General features: G+C 48.6%; 1 protein-coding gene across 12 annotated transcripts in view; it reads left to right on the forward strand.

Annotated features, from left to right (window-relative positions):
* PPP6R2 (protein phosphatase 6 regulatory subunit 2) overlaps nt 1-5,959 on the forward strand; it is a 90,532-nt gene extending 84,573 nt beyond the window's left edge. For 11 of the 12 annotated variants that reach the window (XM_080637408.1, XM_080637410.1, XM_080637417.1 and 8 more), the window contains 2 exons: nt 4,362-4,517; nt 5,781-5,959. In XM_080637408.1, the coding sequence (XP_080493534.1) occupies nt 4,362-4,517; nt 5,781-5,832 (208 nt within the window). In that variant the 3' untranslated portion in view covers nt 5,833-5,959. Of the gene's footprint in view, nt 1-4,361; nt 4,518-5,780 lie in introns of those variants that run through there. The other variant, XR_013958728.1, reaches the window with a different exon arrangement.
* Nucleotides 5,960-19,654: the final 13,695 nt, after the last annotated feature.

A 19,654-nucleotide genomic window follows, 5' to 3' on the forward strand; every position in this document is an offset into this window, starting at 1 on the left:
TACTCTGAGGTCCCATTTCACCAGGAAACATTTCCAGTCAGGGTGAGCACAGCACCATAAGTGGAACAGGTGGGATCTTCTAAGCTGACATAGGTGTTGGCCTTTTAATGAAGACTGCATGTACATTTGGAAGCCAGACCTCCTATGTGGTGTGACTTGGTCTGGTTAAGAGCCACAAAGTCACTTCACAGTGTGCTGAGCAGTATGTTTGGCTTGGCTGCTCTTGGCATCCCTTCCTTTGCTCCTGGGTGGTCATTGCAGAGTCTGGATGTCAGGAACTCATTCGTGGGCTGGGCATGAGGCTGGTGTCCAGGCACGCTCTTTGTACCCTTCTTGCTTCTGTGTTTATAGGACCACTGCTTTCCCCAGTGCATCTTCATGGTGGTCTGTTGTCTATGTCTGTGATACCAAAGAGACTAGAGGATATCTAAAGTGTATCCCAGGAGCCACAGTAGTGAGCTTCAGAGGTGGGTAGAGTTAACTCAAAGGCTGTTTCATTCAGTGTCAAATCCTCCTTTCCCAAAATACCTAAAGCTCTGTGAACAGTTGGGACTGACTTCTTTATAGACCCATTGTAGATCAGGAATGCTCTTCTCATGGGGAAGAGCTGCAGTAGGTGCTGCAGCATGTGGGTTTCCATTTGGCACCACAATGCCAAGTCAGCTTGGACAACAAAGCTGGTGCAGCTCAATTTGTCCTGCTAGAGCTGAGAGGCTCTGGGTGAGGAGACCAGGGGAAGGACAGGGTGAGCATAGGGTGTTTTGCAGTAGTACTGTTGAAATGGAGGTCAAAAAGAAGGTTCCGTGGTGAAACTGGGTGAGATTGGTGTTTGAAAGTTGCAGTGCTGAAGTACTTTCTCTGTGAAGCTGATGGAGATCTGTAGGAAGAACTGAATAATACCAAAAGTTAAGTGAGCTCCTGATGTTTTCATCTTCATAACCAGAAGAGTTATGAATCATTTTGATTTACCTGGATATCGGGTTTGGTACAGAATGGTTTCATGCCCACTTCAGCTGTTATGAAGTGTAAACTCTGTTAAATCCTGGTTTTCCAAGAAGAAGCTGCACTTCATGAAAACTGTTGTTGGCTTGAGGGAGCTTTGCATGTGCAGGATTTGGGCACTGGGGCAAAAAGGAATGAACAACTGTTTGTAGCACCCCTGGTCTGGAGTGAGGGTGTTAATACTTCTTGGTTTTGTGGGTTATATTACACGTAGTAAAAGCTGAGGAGCTATCAGGCTTTTCTCTCAGTTGTTTGTGGAGTTGAACCTGATTGAACTAGATGATCTTAAGGTCCTTTCCAACCCTAACTATTCTATGATTCTGTGATTCTATGATTCTATGATTAGCTGAGGGAGCTGTGAGTTTTCAGTAGCAGTTGAGAGGCAGATCCCTGCAGAGCATTCACATGAGTACAGGATGAGCATGTCCTACCCCCTGTGCAGGCTCATCCCTCTTGGGCTTCCAGCAGAAGGTGGAACCTTCCCCAGAGGCAGCTGGAAGCCAAAGCTTATTTTCCAAAGTCCCTTGTCTGGGACAATGTGTGTACATTGAGGAAAGGTCCCCAGAGGCCTTCTTCAAGCCAGGCACAATACTGTCATTGCAGCTTTCCATGACTGCCTTCTCCTCTAACTGTAAATGTGTTTCCCAATGGTGAGGCAGTGGATGTGTACGTGTGTGCGCGTATTTTGCACAGGCACCAGAGACTTTGACCAGAAGTGTACAGCTCTTGAATCACGGAATGGTTTAGGTTGGAAGGGACCTTAAGTTCATCCAGTTCCAACCACCTGCCGCAGGCAGGGACACCTTCCACTAGAGCAGGTTGCTCCAAGCCCTGTCCAGCCTGGCCTTGAACACTGCCAGGGATGGAAGTTTATGCAGACTGTGTTAGAACCTCCTAGCGATGAAGGCGGTTGGGCCCAGTAATACAGGTCATATCTTCTGGTCTTGTTTTCTGATGAGACTAAAGAGTTTGGACATTCAGCTCATGCACTAGGGATGGTTTGATATCTCAGAGCATTGCAGTGTTGTGAAATGAGAGAAACCTCTGTTTTGAGTGACCTACAGGGTAGTATTTACAAACTTGGTGGTTAAGTCACCAAATTTGGCTATGACATTGAACTTGGTGAACACAAAGGAAGATTGCCCTGGCTGTTGTGTTGGGAAGCCCAGTGGGCACGGCTGTAGGTGGCATTCACAAGTTGTTTGTGCTGGGTGCTTGTCCATTGTGAGAAGAGACGTGTTTCTGAGCAGCATTCACTTGCTGTTGGAAAATGTGTACAAGTGGCTTTGAGTTAGAGCTGAAAACCTCCTCATTCCTTCTGGAGTGGGAAGTATTAGAGATGTTAGAGGAAGAACTTCCCTGTGAGGGTGCTGAGGCTCTGGCACAGGGTGCCCAGAGAAGCTGTGGCTGCCCCATCCCTGGCAGTGTTCAAGGCCAGGTTGGACACAGGGGCTTGGAGCAACCTGCTCTAGTGGAAGGTGTCCCTGCCTGTGGCAGGGGTTGGAACTGGAGGAGCTTTAAGGTCCCTCCCAACCCAAACCATTCTGAGTCTATGATCTGCTTGCAGAGTTTGAGACTATGGTAGACATAACCTTTGTTGCTGTTGACTCTTCTTCCTTAGTCTGCCTTAATGAGAGAACATTCATGTTCACTGTGGGCAACCGCTCTCTGTCCCTGCCCTCAGCCTGGCTGGGGTTTGAAGTGTGTTGGGTTCTGTGGAGTTAGACTGATTGCCATCAGGGTCATCCCAGTCTGTTGTCAGGGACACAGCCAGCAGCTACAAACAAGCTGACTGGAGGAATACTAATCCCAAATATTTACAGGTACCAGAGTTCATTCCAGGCTAGAAGGAGATACTGTTGTCAACCCTCCTGCCTGGGTCACAGCATTCCCTCTTCCACATAAACTTCTTGGTCTGTTTTCCACTGGTGAGTGTCCTGCAGAGGTTTGCTTGTCCAGCCTTGCACTTCCATGAGCTGCTGAAGAGAGATGGACTTCGTGTCCCCTTAGTGGTCAGCTCCCCTCAGGGCTTGGTCATGTTGGAATCCTTGTGTCACGGAAAGTTTTAGTGATTGAATTTAAGGAGTTTATCTTTGAGCAATTGAAGTCTCATAAGCTCCAGTTTCCTGCGTGGGAAGTCATCTTCTAATGACATTTCTGGCAGCTCGGTTCAGTTCTCTACTGTCTCATCCATCCTCTGCAGCTTCTCTCAGGTATATTTTTGTACTTGCAGTATTTCTTTTTAAGAGCCTGTCAGCCCTTCAGGAAGAGAAATGTTTTGATCTCATTATTCCTTATTTTTAATGTATTTTTTCCAAGAGCACACAGAAAATAGCTACAGAAATAGGAGGTTGGTCTCCAAATCTCTGTCACATCTTAATTACCAGCCTGTGATTATATATGTATTATAAATGCCTCAGCAGCTGGTGAGAGGATTCCAGCTCAGTCATCCTGAGCTTTCCTTCCATTTCAGTCGGCTTGCTCTCTGAAAGAAGGAGGAGAAATCAGGCTTGAGTCTGGATCTGGGTAAAGGAAGAGGTGGGTGAGAAAGATCATTCACACGCAAGCTTATCTCTGCCTTAGAAGGCAAGAACTAAAGATGTTCACAGCAGTCACTTCTCCAGTTAGAGATATGGGTCTTTAAAATACAAATGTAGAAGGTTGGGAGGGTTTGAGTTAGCAGGATTTTCCTTTTTCACGATTTGAGCTTCTGTTTTGTTGTGGGGAGACGTCACATGTTACCCCTTGGGTATGGAAATCTGTCAACCAGTGTGTAACCAAGAGCAAATTAGAATCAGATTCAGACAGGTTTGAGTTGAAAGGACCTTAAAGCTCCTTGAAGGTCCCTTCCAGCCCAGGCTGCTCCCTGGTGCTGTGTACTGCTGCTGAGTCTCTAGTTTGCACCAAGACGAGTTTTTTGCTTCTGGCTTGTTGCTCCCAGTGGTCATCTTCACTTTCTGGACCCTCTAAACTTGTGAAGTCCTGGCCAAATGTGCTTCACATTTGCATCCTTCTACTGCTGGTTCCCTGCCTTTGTCCATAGGAGAGCGCCCAGCAGAGGTAGTTGTGGAGGGGGTTGAAATGTCTGGGGAATTCTTAGACTGGATTTTGCTGCAGGAATGGGAATGCCTTTTTTGAGGAGCTGTCGTGCCTGTGTGTACTGAGTGTCATGTCGATTTATAGGAAGCAGCCTCCAGGATATGCACACTGCCTTTTAATTCCAGTTTATTTTCCATTCTTATTTCCTTATGGGCTTTTTGTGCCCTGTGCTGAGAGAGGAGGAGAAATATTTTTGTTCCCCATTGGATTTTAAGCCCCATTAAGTGCCACTTTCCCATGACCATGAACTCTCCCCACAGTGATGCAGAGTGCATGGTTATCGACTCGCTGGCCATCACCGACATCGGCACGACAAAAGCACCCAAACCCCGGAACAGCGTGGCCCAGCACGTGGAGGAGCACCAGAACACGGCTGCCGTGGTCACAACGGTCACAGAAACAGCCACGAAAGACAGGTGAGATGCTGAGAACTCTGCTCTATCACCCTGTGACAGAGAATTGCTTTCACCGTGTCACTGAATGCTGTTATTCTGCCATTAGTGTATGGCCACAGTCACACAAGTGGTAACTCCGGAGTGTCTTGGAGTGTATTACACTGCAGGTAATGCAGAGTTATCACTGTGATGTATTGCACTAATGTTTCAGTGGCCCAGAAGTCAAATCATTTTTTATTAGAGTAGTGGACTTCTGAATTCTTACTCATGGGGAACAAGTACTACTGAGGGTACTTAATCCCACCGTCCATGTCACAACGAAGATGTTGAACAGGATTGGTCCCAACACTGACCCCTAAGGGATACTGACCCTGAGGGAAGTTGCAGATCCATGTGTGCAGCACAGCTCTAGCAGCTTCCAGGCTGATGTTGGAGGGTGCCTGTCGGAGGTTGGTCAGGTCAGAGCCTTCTGGTAGGCTCATAATCCTGACAGTCATGTTCCAAACTGCCGGTTCAATGAATTAATCAATGTTGTGTAACCAGCAGTCAGAGATGGCTTCTGAGCTCCTATTTTGATTTTTTAATGTAGCATTTGAATCATAGAATCAAAGAATGGTTTGGGTTGAAAGGGACCTTCAGATCATCTAGTTCCAACCCCCTGCCATGGGTAGGTATGCCTCACACTAGATTACGTCACCCAAGGCTCCTCCAGCCTGGCCTTGAACACTGCCAGGGATGGAGTGTTCACCTCTTCCTTGGGCAACCTGTTCCAAGGCCTCACCACCCTCGCAGGGAAGAACTTCTTCCTTATATCTAACCTGGACTTCCCCTGTTCCAGTTTGAACCCATTACCCCTTGTCCTGTTACTACAGTCCCTGATGAAGAGTCCCTGTCCAGCATCCTTGTAGCCCCCTTCAGATACTGGAAGGCTGCTATGAGGTTTCCACGCAGCTTCTCTTCTCCAGGCTGAACAGCCCCAACTTTATCAGCCTTTCTCCATATGGGAGGTGCTCCAGCCCCTGATCATCCTTGTGGCCCTCCTCTGGACTTGCTCCAACAGCTCCATGTCCTTCTGTGCTTGCCCCATTTTCTAAGGGTCTTGGAGGAGGTTCTTGTTAGGAAGCTAACAGTGTTTCAGCAGGCAGAAGAAGCAAAAATAAGAGGAAGGATGGCTCAGATACTGCTGAAGAGGAAAGTTTCCATCCAGGATGACAGTAAGCTTGAGGAGCGGGTATGTTCCTGTAGTTACGTTACTCTAACACTACTCTTTGGGTTTCTGTTTAGGAAGGAAGAAGTCTTGCCCTGTGCTGAAGCCACATTAAATGGCCCTGCTTGATGAAACCGATGCAATGGGACGTGTGTGACCCAGGCCAGGCTGCTACCTGGTGATGCAATTTGTCAATTTATTATTTTTTTTGTTTTCTTTTTAATTTTATTTTTTAATAAATGCTGCATTGATGAGAGAGCTGGCATTCAGGACCAGAGCCGCAGTTCCAACACCAACTATCTGTTCTGAAAGACACTTGCATTGTCTAAATGTAGCATTGAATCAGTTAGTCATCACAGGAATTATGGGGTTCTTCCCAAGCAAGCCTTCTGCCTAATTTGAGTTCCTTGTCCCCTCTCTCCCTCGGTTTTGTTTTGTATTTGGGGTTCAGTCCTATTTTCTTAGTGTTATTGCACACAGTATTCAGCTTCTCTTCGGAAAGGTAGCAGGTCTAACGCTGGGACTTGGACAGTGCACAAGAGTCCCGCAGTCGTGTGACCAAAGTTCCTGATGGAGCTGTCTTTGGGCAGCATTTGCACCGCTTTTGTATAGCAATAAAGCCTTATCAGAAACATTTCATAGGAGGAAAAGATGCAAACACTTTAAATGGGATGAAGCAGGGAGGGATTTGATTATACACCTTTGTGGGGTGGGAGGGAAGCCGTTGACGTTGTCCCAAGCCAGAGGCCGAGTGGCTGACTTGCTGTAACGCTGAACTGTCTGGAGAAATGGGAAGTGGCTGCATTGCAGGGAATGCTGCATTCCAGGGAATGCTCAGTGCTCTCTCTTCTGGAGATGGGGCAGTTCACAGCAGGATCGCTTAGCAATTGGTCTCTTCAGTCCAAGCCACCAAAACTCAACTTCCTGGATGTCATCCTCCATTGGCTGGAGAGTATGCAAAGGAGGGAGCTGTGGTTTGCCAGCTGAGAGGAGAACTGCCCCACTGGACTGCTGCTGTGCAGGACCGAGAGCAGATATGGCACAACCAGGTTATCAGGTGTTTGCTGGCTTTTTGGAGACTTAATGTATTTTCAAATGATTATGGAAATCCTTTTCTGTTTGTTTTGTTCTGTTTTTAAAGTTTTTAATGGATGCAGGAACAGCAACACTTTTGCACTTTGTACCTAGTGACAACATTGGAGAGTGACATGGCCCCAGCACAGGACTCCTGCTGTTGCTCCCCAGGTAGTTGGTCGTGGAGCAGCTTGGGTAGGGGGGACACGTGCCGCTGCCTTGGGGTGCTAGAGTGAAACAGGCTGGAGCAATGGACTGCACTTCACACTGCCTGGGAGCAAGGTCAGTTCAAGGTGTGTACTTGACCCTGGAACACAGGATCTGCGTAGGCTGAAGGACCTACTCCTATAAAGACTGTCCTGGTTTCAGACACAGCTCTGCACCGAGTGGTGCCAGCCTCTGCGTCGAGCCTGTTCCCAGACCGGATTTGTGCACATCGACCATAGGGGTGTGGGTGTTGGGCCACTTGCAGAAGCAGGCTCGGGCTGGAAACAGCACATCACCACGACCAGAGCTCCAGTGCTTGTTCTCTTGCCTCTGTAGTCTAGATACAGAGGTGGGCCTGCTTCTGTGTGTGAGCTGTGTGCTGAAACCCTCCTGTCAAATGCTAAAACGCCGCTTACTTCATTAGTCCAAGACCTAAGCTGGAAAATCATTCACTTTGGAATAAAAGCATGAAGCTTGACACATAGGTAGCCAAATAGCTTCTTTTACAGATATATTCTCTTTTGTGCATAACGAGGGACTTTCCCCTGTGAGTACCTCACTCAGATCTGTTGTATGAGCAAAGGCATCCTAGCCAGATTTCAGTCTTTGTAAGAAGAATCCTTTATTTTTACCTGTGATATGTCTGTAGTGTATCTGAACTCGTGTGAGAGGTGAGCTGGGGTGGTGGGGAGTGAGGAGAGCAAAGTGATGTTCACTGTCAGTGATCAGTGTCCAGCAGTGCCGTACCCACAGCACTCCTCTGTGTGCCCTGAGATAGCTCGTGTTCACTGTTGCTCTGAGGGAAGGTTGAGGAATTCCTTTGCTGGAATAGCACAATCAGAGGCTGCAGCGCAGGAGCGGGATGAGGCTGTGGTGTGCTGAGCACTGGGGCCACTGTGTGCTGCTGACATAGCTGGGTTTGTCCCAGCTGCAATTCCTTGGGAAGCAGGTGCTTTCGTGGCACAACACTGTTGTTCTGGAAGTCTCCTCACTCACTCCTTGTCACTTCAGTTAAATAATGCAAACTTCTGTTGAACTGGGAGGGAAACGAATCCCTCACTTTCTGCTTTGGTTACTCTGCTTTTTGGAGACCAGCCCCACTCTTAGCCAGGATTATCAGGAAGGATGAGTGGGGCTGAGTTCCCAACTGGACACACAGCAAAGTCTTAATTTTCAGAGGATTGGTGCTAGAGGTTTTTTCTGAAAATCAGGTTCTCTTTGGGCATTCTTGAAACACCCAAACCTGCTACTATGAAACCTGAAACATCATTCATGGAGTACAGCATCAGCGCAGCTGGTGGAAGACCATGGTTGGGCTTTAGGCCCATTCAGTACCAGGTGATGGCAATAGTTCTCTTCCAGTCTGTTCTTGACCATGGTGCTTGTACGTTCCACCATGCTACAATTATGACCAAGTCCATTTAGGAGCAGGAGATGAAGGGAAATGTCCATAGCAGGCACAGTTGGGATCATCCTTCTGCCTTGATATGTTTTCCATCCCTCATTAAGCAGATAAATGATCCTTGTGTTGGGTTACGTGGTAGACAGGGGTCGCTTCCAGCTCCTCAAGCTGTGCTGGCTGATCCTGCAGGAATTGTGATCATCCGTACCTGCTGGACCTGGTGCTGGTGGTCTGGGGAGCAGTAACCTCTGCCTGGGAAGTGCTGCGGCAGCAATAACACCCTGAAGTGTTCAGAGATACCCAAGGATGTGTCTGTCTGTGCCTTTCATTGTGCATCCTGAACATGTCATTTGTCAGCTTTTGGCTTTGAGTCTGTGAAGTTCAACAGAAGCTTTAATAACCCATTTGAACATATCCAGTGAGCAGTTCCAAACGCAGGTTACTTACTGGGGAACTCATTCTCTTGGTTTATTAATTTGATTACTCATGTCCAGTTACTTTTGTGACAAGGTGTTTTACTGGTAGTTAGATGTGTGCACAAGCGCTCTTGCTTTTGTGGCAGTGAATGATTCCTTCCCTCCTGGGATTTAAGCTCTGGATTATACCTCATTGCTCCTGTGGGATTGTTCTTCACACCAGCCTAAAGGCTGATCTGGGAAACGTTCCTCGTGCTCGGTGTGGTGGAGTTTGCAATTTGGATCACATCCTGCATCAGGGGATAGTTTCCTTGCCTGCCTCAGATGATGTTATAGGAAAACCATACATAAATTCCTTTTCAAGCCTAAGCTTCTCATCTGTTTGGAGTCACAGTGGATACAGATTCACTTAACCCTTTAAACCCCCTTGGCTTGCTTAGCTGCTTGGTCAGAAAGCAGTGAAGACCAAACAGAGGTTCCATTCAGCACTGTCCTTCCTCCCTTCTGTGCAGTATTTTGAATCTGTCCATATCAATAGGATATATATAATTTTAGGTTTGACTATGTATACTGATGAGTGTGTATATAGATATATATTTGCAATATGTATTATTCCATGTATATTTATACACACACGGCTGGATATTGTGAGAAACCTGGTGAAGCAGATACTCAGAGCACAATGAGCCTTTTATATCCATGTACAGCTGCATGGTCAGTGACAACTTCGTTGTACAAGACCAAAACCAGTGAGGCATTATCGCACTGAGGGAAAATGCTGCCGGAACATTGTATTTCAGTGCTGTTACCCAGCTGGGCATTGCAGTGGTTGGTTACAGGAGAGCAGTGGCTTGTGCAGTGATCCCCCAAGGTTTAGGGTCATGATCTCTGTTGCTTACTACAGGCATTGAATGCTGCAGGGACAACTGTGCTGTGGGTAGGGGAGATCTGGACCTGGGTTCAGGGCTTTCAGTTCCCTCGGTGTCCCAAAGAGGTGAGGTCCTCTCTAAAGATATATGCATCAGCTTCAAATTAAGGTTTAGGTGGGATAGTCATATGAAGGAAGGATGAAGGAACATGATTGTTCTTTACTCACCAGTTTCACCGGTGATACAACATATTTTTCCTAAACACAAATATCACGTGTTGCTGCTTCTGTTGAATCATAACCGTTATGGGAGACAAAATCCCAGTTATTCATCTGGAAAAATACATCATCAGCAAAGTCTGATACAAATTTTGTGAGCATCCCAAGGCTTTCATAGAGTCCCAGACTGGTTTGTGTTGGAAGGGACCTTAAAGCTCCTCCAGCTCCAACCCCTGCCACGGGCAGGGACACCTTCCACTAGAGCAGGTTGCTCCAAGCCCCTGTGTCCAACCTGGCCTTGAACACTGCCAGGGATGGGGCAGCCACAGCTTCTCTGGGCACCCTGTGCCAGCGCCTCAGCACCCTCACAGGGAAGAACTTCTGCCTAAGAGCTCATCCAGGGACTTTGCTGCCCATATTGTTTTTTAGAGGTGCAGGATGGAAAACCAGTGGGTGCACACAATTTAAACGAAGTAGGAAAAGGAACCACAGCAAACCCCCCGCATTAGTCCCCTGAACCTCTGTTCCAACAGGCTTGGGCATCCCAGTTTGCCCATGGAAAGGATTTGGGAGTGGTGCAGTGTGCAAGGGGTTGGAAGCTGAGGGACATGCCTAAATAACATATCTAAGGGAAAAAAATAATATCTGGGATCCAGAAATCAGCCATTGGGCTGTAATTGAATCATGATTTATCAGTGGCATCACTTCGAGCACCTCTCAGTGCCATCACTAAAGGTTTACACCATACTCAGCTCCTTACTCAGCCTCAGCGCCTTGGTTTCCCTCCTTCCCCATTGGAGCTGTGCCTGGGTTTAGAGCCCAGGACTCTGCAGCCTATTGTGGGGCTTTGGAGTTTCACACCTCTTCCTTTGCTCTTCTCTTTTCCACCCTTACCCATCTTCTGTCTTATTTTCGTCAGCATTTACTAGGAAGGTTTCTTTTCTTAGGCCTCCTGTTGTGCTGAGCTCTGTCTTACTGCAGGAAGAGCCTTGTTTTCTTCGGTTCTTTGGTGTATCTGGAGCAGGAAACAGCTGCCACATGGCAGAGTTCCTCATTTCTGCCAACATTTAATACTAAAGCAAATTGGCTGTCGTGGGGCAAGAGTCACAACAAGCTCTTGCACATACTCAGACCGTGCAATTAGGTGTCCCCTGAGACTTCATGGGAGGGGAAGGTCCTGGCTGCCAGATTAATGATACTTGATAAATAACATCATTTGATACTTTTGCAGTGTAATATTGGGGTTTTTGATGCTGGACAGCAGCTCATCCTGCACTTTTCAGTCCTTTAAAGAACAGGTTTTATTCTCCTCTTTGTCTTCCCAAGCAGTGATCTCACCCTGAATCATGTTAGGAAATTACAAGTGATTGTGGTGTTACAAGAGGTTTTGGTGTCATTAGACAAGAGACAAAATGAAAGCTGTTGGCACAGCAACATGCTGATGTCCTTTGGTTTGTTGGGGTTTCTTTGGCATCAGTTCTATCTGAAATCCTCTCTGCCACGTTCTCTCTTGTTCCTAAAGCATCTGATTCTCCAGCCGCGAGCTCTCACAAGGCAGGTGAAATGCACTGCATGCTCTTGCCAACTCCAGCTTGAAAACAGAACATTTCAGATGCTTCTCCCTGAAATTCAGTTTCTTAATATTATCCCATTCCCTTGGTGTTAGGGGAGAGCATTCTATAGGGGAAAGCACTGAGGGGGGTGTGCGGTACAATGTGAGTTCGTGATTCAGGAATGTGGCTCTTGGCTTCTCTGGTTTGGACACCACAACCAGCCAAACAGCTTGTGTGAGGAGATCTTATTCTGTTCTGTTGTGTGGGATGGGGGCTAGACTTCAAAAAGAGCTGAAGGAAGATGGGGAGTTGTACCAGGGTGCATCTGCCTTCACAACATCATGTCATTTACTGTGCTTTGCCTAAAGTAGGACACATTGCAGCACTGCACACAGGAAATGCTCAGCAGCCTCATGACTGCACTTGTGATGCTGCCCACTTCCGAGGGGTGTGGAGAAGCTGTTGCTGTTGTTGCAGAGTGCATTTGCCGCTGCTCTTAGCTTCTGCTCCTTAACACATACAGTGCGACTGCTGCTTGCTTGTCTAGTCTTGTCCTAGCTTACATGGTTTCCTTAATCATGGTGTGAAAGGATTGTATTGAGCCTTCTTACTCAAACTGACATCATAGAATCATCCCAGACTGGTTTGTGTTGGAAGGGACCTTAAAGCTCCTCCAGTCCCAACTCCCTGCCACGGGCAGGGACACCTTCCACTAGAGCAGGTTGCTCCAAGCCCCTGTGTCCAACCTGGCCTTGAGCACTGCCAGGGATGGGGCAGCCACAGCTTCTCTGGGCACCCTGTGCCAGCGCCTCAGCACCCTCACAGTAGAGAATTTCTTCCTTAATCTCACCTAAATATCCCCTATTTAAGGTCAAAATGCAGCTGATGGAAAGTTTCTGGTAAACCCCAGCAGGCATTTCCTTTCTTAGGAAATCTGAATCTGACAAATCTGAATGTAAAAAAGAATCAGTTTGGCTCCTAAACGTTGGCTTTTCTCATCTGAACCTCATGTACCTCATTCCAGAAAGGCATCATGGTGACCAGACCCACCTCCCTCACGTGTCTTTCCTAGCGACTGTTATCTGTCACCTTCCACAGTGTGTACATAGAAATGTTCGTGAGATGCACCTCTATATAAAATGTATTTTTCTATTTGATGCTGATGAGAAGGATCCTTCTCCTCCTCCTGACATTGGGGCTTCTGTAAAGGACAGATCCTTCCCCGTCTGTTTTTTAGTTTCTCAACCTATTTGGACAGATGTAAACTATTAAACTCTTTTATTGTAGAATTTTGATGTTTGTGGCTCATTTTCCAGAACTTTCTAGCACTTCTAGAAACACTGTTGGGAATCTCCCACTGTTGGTGGGTATTGAGTAAGCTCAAATTCAGCACCATCGCATCCCATTGCTGGAGACTGCCAAAGTGTCTCCTAGACTAGCTCTTTAATGGAGCTAGACTTGAAACACAATTAGTTCCAGGAACAGCAAATGTTAATCAAAGCCTTCTCATCGTGCATGTCATGGAATTGTTTCTCTCTCATTGGTCAGCCCATGGAAATTCTTTGCCAAAATGCTGGATGTTGTGTTGGAGCTGGCCTGGGATGGGTGGCTCATGGCAAGGTCCTGGTCCTGCCCTGTCCTTGTTTAGGTGTGTGAAAGGGTGTGTGGAGGTCTCTTGGTGCTGCATCATCTGGGCTTTGATTTACAAAATAGGTCTTGAGAACCACCTGTGGTCCTTACTGCACCACAGGCTGTGTGAAAGGGGGGACAGGGAGCCTGGGAGCTGGACCCATGGTCCTTGTGTTTGGTGGCACTTGGCGTTCAGGCATCCTCACCATATAGCAGTGACTTTGCACTGAAACTTTAACTCTTTTCCTGCTCATAGAATCATAGACTTGTGGACTGGTTTGTGTTGGAAGGGGCCTTAAAGCTCATCCAGCTCCAACCTCCTGCCATGGGCAGGGACACCTTCCACTAGAGCAGGTTGCTCCAACCCCGTCCAACCTGGCCTTGAACACTGCCAGGGATGGAGCTTCAAGGTCTCTCCCAACCCAAACCAGTCTGGGATTCTGTGGTTCTGTGATCCTACTGTTTCAGAATCAAATAACATAAACCATTGGTTACCTCATGCTATAAATTAGTGTCCATTTGGACTGTAACATACATGAGATACACGGTAACGTGCATGCATGTCACGTTAAAACATTGCAAAATCAGAGTATTGTGTGACTAATACAGTTGCAGTCATTAACTCAGTGTTCGGTTCCCATCCATGGCTTGAGATTGAAACATTCTCCTTGTAGAGTATCTTCATTCTCTTTGTGAATATCTTTGCAGTCATTCTCAAAGCTCCGTTTTCTTTCTGCTTGAGCCTTTGAACAGTCTTTTCTTTCCTTCCTAAAACGAATTGGCCAAAGCACAGGATGGGAGAGTTCAAAGGACTGGGGACTCCTTTGTTTCCATTCACAAAGTTCCTTCATGTGACATGTGTGCTATTAATCTGTGATTCATTTCCATCTCTTGCATCACATCCCTCTCTGCCCTTTTAAACCTCAGTGTATCTGCTGGAACTTGACCAAGAAAAGGCATTTGTGCTCACATAGATACCACCAGCTCCTGCCTTGGATAGAGCTGGTGGGGTTTTTGTCTTCAGTTTGTCTCATTTCTCACACTTTCATACTTTACCTTTCATGGTGCAAATCCACAAGAGCATCCTTTCCTGCCTGCCTTCCCAGAAACTCTGTCACGGGATCAGGGCAGAATTGCATCATCTTCCAAGTACCTGCATTGTCTTTCTTGCTCCGAGGTGCATTGGCAGTGTCTACCATCACTGCTCTGATGGAATCCTCCTGTGGGGTTGGGGTTGCCCTGCTGGGTCAGGTTTGTCACCCCATTCCCCTCTGGGACCCCATCCCTGCTCCAGCATGGAGCTCACCCTCTTGGCATTCCAGCTGATGACCGAGTGCCCTGGAAGAACTCAACAACCTCCAGGGCAAGCCAATGATCAGCAATAAGAATTCCAGCTCTGAAAACACCGGGTGCCTTTGGTTTAGTTCAGAGTCATTTCTTCTCATTCCAGCTTTGCAGCCAAGTCATGTTTCATCTCCAGACAGGCAGGAAGTAGGGAAGGAGAACATGATGCGCTGAAGGATCCCAGTGATCATTTTCCAATACCCCACTGTTGTTCCGAGTGCCTTATATCCATCCAGATCCCAACAAAAGGTGTTTGTGTTCCTTGTGTTCTTCTTCCTCTTCCTCCTTCCCAACCTCAGAGCTGCTTGTGCCACTTGGTGGATTCTTTGTATGCCTCTCCGAGCATCCCAGCCAAGCCCCAGCGTTGTCTTCATCAGGGGCTGCACTGGGGACGCTTCCCTTCCTTCCATGGGCTTTTGCATGGAGCCGGGACATTGACTTGAGGAGCATCAGGAGTTGGGTGATGCTGCAGCATCATCCTCACCAACCAGCATGTTGATACTTCACAACAGAGGAGGAAAGGGGTGGCTTGGGAGTTGATACCTTCAAGCAGAAGGTCCATGGGCTGCCCGTGAGGATGGGGCTGTGCAAGGAGAGCAGGTTCCTTTCCGTTAAGGATGATGGAGATTATGAGATGGGAGCTCCTTAAGGATGATGGAGATAACGCCATGGGGCTCCTTTCCTTAAGGGATGATGGAGATCACACGATGGGGGATAGCTCAGCAGAGCCTCTGACGTGGAGCAGTAACAGTGAATTTGATGTGTGTCCTCCTGTCCGTTCAGAATGTTCCATTGGTGTCCACCTGAAAACTGTACGTTGTGCTCCAGGTCTTGGGGAAATTGTGCTTCAACTCACCTAGAAACTGATGATACATGATTTTGTGTTGAAATAGAACTAATATTTAATATGAAATATTTTATTATTTAATGTGTAATTTAAATTAAATCCTCGTTTCTCATGTAAATATTTTTCCCTTCTGAACTATAAATATCCCTCCTCTGAATTCTGCTTTTTGTGACTGAAAAGTCTCTGAGGAACGCTTTGGAAGCTTGCCCATGAGCTTCTCCCTCTTATTCCAGCCTTAAACAGCAGCATGATGCTGGTGTAATGGAAGGTACTGGGAACATTAGAACATTCTGTGTTGAGCTGATGCATGTGAAGGTTGGGCCTTGCTATGGCCGTTGGCTTCACCTCAAGCCTGTTATGTGGCTTGGGGCTGGTTGTAGATCATGAGGTGGGGATGTGGGTCAGGTTCTGAGGTGGCTTCACTGTAAACTGGGGTTTCTAATGGTGTGCTCCCAGTATAGTGAATAGGTTACTGGGAGAGAGAAGAGTGTAGGTATTTACTGAAGCCATTCTGTCGTGTTGGTGGCTTGCAGGTCTAACTGGGTGTTGCGTCACTGGTGTGACGTGGCTCATCCTTAGGCATTCACTGGTCCAACCTGGGAGCATCCCAGTGACAGGCCTCTGCTGGCCTGTAGTAACCCAGTTGTTAGCGCACAGCTCGGACTGTGATGAAGCACTAAAACCTGATGTCTTGGTCTTGTATCTTTGGTAGTGGATGAGGCTCCACCTCCCCACCGATGGCTGCGGCTGGAGGGAGCCGAAGGGCTCCCCTGGCTTGGGATGCGCTGGTGGTTGGCCAGGCTGGAGGTTCCCAGCCCCACCGAGCCTTAGTGGGTCCAGCAAGGGGCCACGGGGTGGGTCTGCTCTGGAGCACGGAGTGAAGGAGCAGCCACCACACGGGCAGGGCTTCCACTGGGGAGGCTCCAGGGGCAGTGGCTTTGTGTAGGTCTGTAATCCCCCCTTAAACCAGAGCTTGAGTTGAGCTTTCCTGGGTGGGGTGAAGGTGGGCACCTTGCAGTGGGTTTGGAGCAAGGGCAGCGCAATGTTTGTATTGGGGCAGTCTGGAAACCCCTCGGTCCTCAGTGCTGTTGGACTCATGGCCAGTTTGCGAACACCTGGTCACCCCATGGGTCTTATCCCAGCATCTGTGGAAGTGTTACCTTGTCCCACTGCTTCTGTTTGCCTGAGTACGCGAGCAGCCCAAGACTTGTGTGCTCGGGCCATGACACAGCAGAGAACAGACGAGACTTTGTGATAAATGGGATTATTGGGCTTTCAATCATAGAATCATGGAATGGTTTGGGTTGGAGAGGACCTTACAATCACCCAGTTCAAACCCAGTTTCAAGGAAGAAAACTCTTTCTTCTGCCAGCCTTCCAAGAGCAGCTTTGGAGCGAGAAGCTCCCTTCCTGCTGCTCTCTGTGCCTGAAGGGTTCCCATGTAGTTCAGAAGCTCTCCTCGCAGCATCCCCTCCCCTCTCTGCTTGCAGAGGTTGTACCAGTGAAGGGCAGTTTATTTGTGAGGTGGAAGCTGCTGGGACAAGATCCCGGCGGGGTGAGAGGTCGGTGGAAGGTGCTGCTGGCTGGGGAGCATCGGCTTTGTACGGCCTTGGCTCTTCATCCCTCCCTCTGCTCATCATCTCCTGTTGTTAATGTATATAGGGACTATTTATATATATATATATATATTTCTAAAATCACCTTAAACCTATTTTTCTCAGAGCTTTGGGGTTTGCACTGATGATCAGTAAGTGTGCACCTTCGAAACCGGCGTCAGCATTGGTACAGTCAAAGGTCTCCATGGTACTGGGCACACCAGGGAGGTTCCTGGATGGGCAGGATGTGCTGAAGCTCACTCCATGGGGCTGAGGGCTGGGAAGGGATTTCAGTTCAAGATCGGGACGGTTTGTGTTGAAGGGACCTTAAAGCTCCTCCAGTCGCAACCCCCTGCCATGAGCAGGGACACTTCCCACTGGAGCAAGTTGCTCCAAGCCCCTGTGTCCAACCTGGATCTTTAGCACTTCCCCAGCCATGGTGCTGGGAAGATGAAATCCTGGTTCATTCTGGTTGCTGCTTTCCCTGGCGGGTGCTCTCAGCCCTGCAGCAGACGTGCTCTTGGTGTCCCCATTTGGTGTCCCCTCAGTGAGGCTCATGGCAGAGGAGGCCGTTGGGCTGTGACTTGTTCCGTGTCCGGTTCTGTTTCTGCCTTCTGCACGCGCCCGGGCTGGGACGTGGTTGAAGTTGAGCAGCTCCAGCTCAGATGTGGGGTTTTACAGAACCTTTTCTTGAGCTGGGATTTTCTAAAGCTTTTCCTTCACCACAACCCTGGTGCTGGCACTGAATCCCTTTGGCACTGGATCCACTTGGCACTAGATCCATTTTGCAGTGCTTGAGACAGTCATCCCGTACATGTGTGTGTACGTGCACACACATGGATCTCCATGGAGTGGGTAACGTTATCGCACATTAAAATACCCCTGGTTCTAATGAGGTTTTCTACTCCAGGGTGTATCTGCTCAAACAGAATCCTCCTCCTTAGGCTCCGCTGTTCCCAGCCCCACAGGACACCACCACTGAACCAGTTCATTTGCACTTGGCACATCTGAAGCGATCAGAATATTAAATGTCCTTTTGCCACCTCCTCTTGGTTCACGCTCTGTTGAATCGGAGCCTCTGGAATTTCTTCTCTGGGGCTTGTCCAGAACCCCCATTGTTTTCCATTTGGCATCGGTTCAGACGCGAGGTGATCAGGTCGAAGGATGAGACTTGACTCAAGAGCTGGGACATTTGGCTTTTTGACTGTTAGCACAAACCTCTTACTCAAGGTCTGTCCTCCCTGAAACCCACCGGTGGCTCCCTTAGGCCACAGGTCCCCAAATGCTTCTTTAAACTCAAACTGAACCAACCCAGTTGTTTCTGTTAAAGAATTGCTTATCTGCAGGAGGTCTGGGGGGTCCTGGGGGGCAGCGGGGCTGGTTGGAGCCTGGGGACGGGGTGATGCATCCAGGATCTCCACTGGGAGCAGAGCTCGGAGGCTCTGCTCTGTGCTGCAGCCTCTCATTTGGGGATCAGACCATGGAGGGAGCCACCTCCACAGCCCCTGTGTCACAGCAGGGTAGAGCTCAAGGCTGGGCCATGGGGATGTGAGGTGAAACCTTCCTGAGCCCTGGAGCAGGAGATCCCTTGGATCCGCCGGAGCAGGCTGGGGAAGGTGCTGCAGGCATGCACTGGGGGTTGATGCATTGGGATGAGCTGGATTGTGCAGTGCTGCGTGCCCAACACGATCCCAGCACATGCTCTTTGGCTGGTTTCGGTGTCCTGAGGGCCCAGTTTCCCTGGAAATCTGCCTGTTGGGAGCCAGATGCCACGCTTCCCAACGGATCCGCTCGGGAGGGGCAGGAACAGCAGCATCAGGCGCTCAGTCGATGCCTTTGCCCAAGCCTAGCCCGTGCGCTGGTGGCCATGGGGGAGATGACTCTATAGCAATAAGCACCAGTGACAGTGGCGGCAGCCGCGGGTGGTACCGGGGCTGCTGCGGGATGGGGAGGGGGCCCCGGGTCCTCCGTGGATCCCGCTCTGGCTTCACGCGGCCTCTTCTCTGAGCTGGGAAGGGCGGGAGATGGAGTTGGTGATGGAGTGCAATGACATGAGGGGGCCTTTACTCTCATGATGCCGACTGCCCTTAACTGCTGAGCCGGGTCCTCGCGAGCTCCGTCCGTGTCTGTGTAAATACGAGGGACAGATTTGAGATTACTGCCTTTCCCCCCTTTATTTTGGGAGTGATTCCAGATGTACTTTTAGTCTCTCAACTGTCGGAACTTTTCTATTGTCAATCTGATGCTGGTGGCTTTTGGTTATTTTTGGTTTCGGTTTTTTTGTAAAAAAGAGAAAAAAAAAAAAAAAAAAAATGGAAAAGGAAAAAGAAGACGAAAAACCCAAACTCTGCATCTCTGTGTTGTCAGTTTTAGGCTGTAAATTCCAACTATCAATAAAAGCTCAAAACTCACATGATGGTGGTGGAGTCCTCCATAGAGTCACAGCATCAACCAGGGTGGAAAAGCCCTTTCAGCTCGTACAGTCCAACCGTTCCCAGTACTGCCAAGGCCACCACTAACCCATGGCACTGAGGCCTTGTCTGCGCAGAGTTTGAACGCTTCCATCCTGCAGGACACACTCAGCCCTGGCTGTGCCACATCCCACCGTCTGCCCAGGCAGTGCAATGGCTTCATCCAGCAGCGGGTGCAGGCAGAGCACAGCAGTGCTGTGAGCCCCATGGGCTGCGGTGCTGTTCTGGGGTTGCTGGTGCTGGATGCACCCCTGATGTCTGCAGCTGATGGGTGAGGTGCTGCAGGGCTGATTCTCTCCCCCCACCCTCGAGGGGGGGTTGCTGACC

Source organism: Psittacula echo (genome assembly GCF_963264785.1).
Source record: "Psittacula echo genome assembly, chromosome: 1".
Taxonomy (NCBI): domain Eukaryota; kingdom Metazoa; phylum Chordata; class Aves; order Psittaciformes; family Psittacidae; genus Psittacula; species Psittacula echo.